The sequence below is a fragment of the Paramacrobiotus metropolitanus genome, unplaced genomic scaffold, assembly GCF_019649055.1.
Source record: "Paramacrobiotus metropolitanus isolate TYO unplaced genomic scaffold, Prichtersi_v1.0 Parri_scaffold0000041, whole genome shotgun sequence".
Classification (NCBI taxonomy): Eukaryota; Metazoa; Tardigrada; class Eutardigrada; order Parachela; family Macrobiotidae; genus Paramacrobiotus; species Paramacrobiotus metropolitanus.
This window is the reverse complement of record NW_026570261.1, coordinates 839,324-844,254: the sequence shown is the minus strand read 5'-3', so window position 1 is coordinate 844,254 and position 4,931 is coordinate 839,324. Positions and strand designations below refer to the sequence as shown.

The 4,931-nt window shown below is 43.3% G+C and overlaps 1 protein-coding gene across 1 annotated transcript; it reads right to left on the bottom strand.

Moving 5' to 3' along the window:
* Positions 1–277: 277 nt before the first annotated feature.
* Positions 278–1,360, bottom strand: LOC129590657 (5-hydroxytryptamine receptor 1B-like). The gene has a single exon (XM_055485992.1). The coding sequence runs from the start codon at positions 1,358–1,360 to the stop codon at positions 278–280; it is 1,083 nt and encodes a 360-aa protein (XP_055341967.1).
* Positions 1,361–4,931: the final 3,571 nt, after the last annotated feature.

Below are 4,931 nucleotides of genomic sequence, written 5' to 3'. Positions count from 1 at the left end.
GAGACAAGAGCGCTCTAGCGAGAGATATAGGCAGGGATACCAACTACAACATTTCCCGTACGCAGACAACGTTACTGGAAGGTTGTGTTGGGTTGTTCGGTCTTGTATTACAACACATCTGTATGCGCGTATAATTATTTCGGTGCCAGTTTTAATGCCATTTAGCCGCGCGAGTCTTACCCAAAACAATTTCTATACAATCGACAGCTGATTTTTACTGCTGAAGAACCACACTGTTTTTAGGAAATTTGAAATATTATTATTCTTTATTGCGTCACTACGGCCAGCATTGATAAAAAAATGATGTAATTGCGTGTAATGTCAGTTGAACTCGGCACCGCAGCAGCGCGTACACCGGCCCCCCCATTAAACACAAGCGTGATCGCAGATCCTTGACGCTCAGACAGAAAAAGACTGGATCGAGTATCGCCTGCAGTGAATACAGAATGGCCGATACGGTATAAAACATGGAAATATCCTTCCGGGAAATAAAGTTCACGAGAAGGTACAGTACGAGCCCGGGGATCCAGCAGACGACAATACCAACGGTAAATAAGGTCAGAACGATGAAGGGCCGTGAAGCAGCGCTCTCGCGTCGAACCATATTATCTGCTCGGGCATTTGATGCTGTCGACGGTGACGGTGCAGTCGGTGCTCTATCGTTCATCTGACCACGCAAGGTGGCCCCGATTTTTCGCCTCTGCAATGTCTTCCACAACAGCACTGGGTAACATACGGGAATAAAGAGCTTGGGGATATCGAATACCACCACGGTGGTGAATGTCGACCACACCATCTGGCGGGAGTTGTTGACCCAGCAGCCGTTCTCCACGGGGAGGCGGTAATATACAGCGTCCAGGATGATCCCAGGCAGCAGCAGAATGTGCACATAAAGGACCATACCTACGCAGAACATCACCGCCAAGCGTCTGGTGTGGTGGCTGCGATAGGACATTGGTCCGAACAAAGCCCAGGCGCGGCTGAGACTAACCAGCAGGTGGAGATGCACCGTGACGGCGCTGACAGCGTAATCGGTATATATGCGTACCGTACATAAGGCGACACCCAGTGTCCAGTTCTGGTAGATGTATCGCGCGTTGGTTAGGCTCAGTATGCCGGCAATGGTGACGTAAGCGATGTTGCTCAGCATCAGTGCCATGATGTACACGTTGAAGGGGGTCCGTAGTTTCTCGTTGCACACCATCAGGATGATAGCAGCGCTGTTGGTCAGTAGTGCTATGAATGGAGCAGCAATGGTCCAAATCGCGAAATGTGGCGGTTCGGTGCCATTCACAGATGAACTGAAATGCAGACTTGAATTGTTGAAAGAAGCGTTCAGGATGACGGGATGGTTGGACATGTTTCTCTCTGCCTTGACCAGCAATGTTGGCATACGGAGGAAAATCAGCCGTTTCGTATTCAAAGGCAGCCTCGGAATAAAAGAAACTGCTGCTTGAACGTCCGTTGACTGCAGTTTTATTCCGGCCCACTGCGACCAAGCATCCTCAGTCAAATACTGGATCGGCTAAAGAAGTATCCGGTTTATATGGACCGGGCCGGTGCATACGTTGCGCACTGCATTTCGCGCAGTATTTTCAGATTTAAATGTACAACAGGAGAACAAGCGGAGCGGCTGTCTCCCGTTTCATTACCTATATATTCTTGCTGAGCTACAGCAAGCTGCGTTTTTGAAAATGCGGAATTATGAATTATGCTGCTGGAAATAATTGCGTCGGCCCATTGTGAAATGTCCGTTCCACGGATGAAAGAAAGTAGCACAAAACGATCGCCATCCGCAGACATAACCGAACACCATACAAGGGACGTACCGGAGACGTATTCAACAGGGAAAGAGTATTAACGACAAGCATATAAAAATTTCATTTGATAGAAAAATAGAAAGCACTGTTTGCTGACGAGGGCGCGCAGGAATGGCCGTTCAGTTGGATCGACGTGGCTGTCACGGAATATTCAAACTAAGGTAGCGCGAGTGCTGCATTCTCGTTTTCCTGGTACATTTACAAAAGCAAGAGAGAAATTGACGACGTAATTGGAAATTAATATCTGTAACTGGTGCTTATTTCCAAAAGAGCGAAGTACCTGGAAATACGTTCGCTGTGGCGCGGTTTTGATTTCACAGTCTAAATTCAGAAAATTAATACGCTAATGTTTCGAGTACAGAAGGTGCCGGAAATTAAATAACAGGAACAGGGGATGCAATTTATGTGGTGCATGCACTATCCAATGTGCAGTGTTAATTCCACTTAATTCCACAATTTCATTACAGTGGAATGATTGATGGTTTTCCTACGAAAAGAAAATCAATAAGCGAATATATTTTTATATAAGTATAATTAATTCGCAGAAGTGCGAACAAGGCAGCTTCTATTGCACCGTTTAATTTCAAACGGTTACTTAACGTGGTAATGCTGTGTGCATTTCGGACATAGTTAAATGTTACCGAGAAGTAAAGGGATTTTACAACTTTCGCTATTAATTTATTTGAGCAGGGAAAGGAAAATGTAAACATATGTTTTGCACACTTGCTCAGTGTTAAGCGTACGGCTCGTTTTGAACATTTGCACATCATTGTGCGCATGTTGTCATTGCGACATCTCGCGATTAAGTTTAACTGGCGCGGCTCGTTCGCTTTGCTTTTGAAAGATTTCCGACGTGACGACGGAGCCTCGTTCCACTGCATTTTTGAAGCAGCAGTAAAAACGTTCAAGAGCGACTATCACAATCGTGGACAGCCACGTATACAAGTCTTTAAGTAGCAACAAGTCCGATGAAAGAAAACGGTTCAGCTTTTTTAAAAATTTCAAATACTCTGTGAAGATATATCATGTTTAATGGGATGAAGAAAAAAATCCGGGAAAAAACTGGTTAAAAAAACTCAAACAAAAAAAAAACTTAAACGACCATCGCTCATTCACTTAGCATAGTGTTTCACTTAAACGACCGTACTCGTATGCTTTCTGCTAATTCAGACAAATTCACTGTCATGTAAGCCTCTATTCGGCTTTTCCTCGGTGTCGCACGTGAGCAAGAGCACACCGACTGCTCTTACTCTTACTCAAAGAGCATTCCCAGTACTAATCGCAGTAATTGAATTTCTACTGAGAGCGTGCAAATTGGTGCAATCATGGGTGTTTTACCCTGTGCACTATGTATGTCATCGGTTTGTTGCTTATTTTGGAAGCAGTAAATTGTGCTGCTAAAAGTAAGGACACTCCATGACATTACCATTTTCTTTATAAAGTAATCTCATAATTGTGATGTCCTTTTGCAAATGGGATCGAAGATTGTCTACCAACATGCTGAACAAGCAATGAATACCAAGCGCAGTGGCGCAGATTTCCTGAATGTGAAGTTTTGTCTCAGATCACCCAGAAATGCTGAGTAACGTAATCTCGTAAGCAGAACGTATTATGACATTTACTGCGCTTCCGTAGTAAGCGGAATTGTACTCAATGATTTGCTGAACCATTAATTTGATCATAAATTTTAATGACAAAATTGAAAGAGGCAGAAATTGTAAGAGGGATTCCAACTTTTCCGCATTGCACTGCATTCTATCGTTATTCCTATCGTCGCAATAAAGGAAAAAAATAATAATTTCTTGTATCAAATGATAATTTCTTGTGTTATTTCAAAGCAGGTCAAAAGGAAGTTTGGCAAGTGAACCAAGCCGTTCGAACAGCTTGGTTCACTGGTCGGTCGTCGGCCGGTATTTCCGACGACCGGAAAGATCATTCTGTATATACTGTAAAGGGTAATACACAAGGCAACAACTGTCTACTAAAGTGAGCAGCTGCGTGCTTCTCGTGCTCTCGTCGGAGCAAATGTATTTAAAGTTAGCCGGGGAAGATCTAGATCACGAGCATTGTACTTGGATGTTGGTTTTCCCTTGACCTGGGAAAATTGCAGACATCAGGAACAACGAGCAGCACGTCGAACGATCGCGCGAACGGTGTCAATAAGATTACAGTGAACCCGTTGTTTCATTTTGTAAAGTAGCGACAAAAGTGATAGCAAAAGGAGAACCAAACGCTTAGAATTAAGCTCTGTAATCGATGCCGGCACCGGTTGGAGTGTTGGGGCTGAACACGGAGCTGATATACCGCGCCGGACTAGACCACAATAATTAATATGACTGTAGTAATGTAGGTAAGCCAAATGTACCACCATAATCTGAAAATCCAGCCGGATGACGACAGCAGTAAACGAGAAATGGTTCTAAGCGTTTGACCTACCCCATTTTACGTATTAAACGGTACGAGTATACTACGGATAAAATTGGGAAATTTGTTATTCAGAGGTGCTCAGTTCAGTTTGCAGTTGTTTTTCTTATAAATTTTTAAAGGCTGTGCCATGACAACAATACAAAGAAACATGCCGTGTACAAGACAACCAATAGTGTACAATATTTCTCACTGGACGTGGCGCGACATAAATCAGTCATTTATTATGCAGCAGACTACTGGACAACAAAAAAAAAACAGCAGCAGACGTGATACAGAAAAAATAATACGGCTAGGTACATAGAAAACGACTAGACACAACTTGTAGACTTCGACGAATATGTTTTCTCGTTCACAAATCACCCTTTCTTATAAGTTGGGACAGAGCAAGAAATACAGTAGTACTTAACATGTTATGGGTAGCGCTAACTAAGGGTCGCATTTGGGAGTGCCTCAGCATTCCTCAGCGTGCCTCATAAGTAACTATACAGTTAACATCGAAATCCCTGCATGTATTTGCAATGATAAAAGCTTTTGATAACTGCAAGATTTTGCGATAATACAGAATGTAGTAAGTGCATAGCATATCGAGATGGCTTATTTAGTTAGCGCGTTCAGGCGTATCAGAAGAGTTGGAAAAGGGTCTTCTTTTGTTCCATTGTAAACGAAGGTACGACCACAAATCCC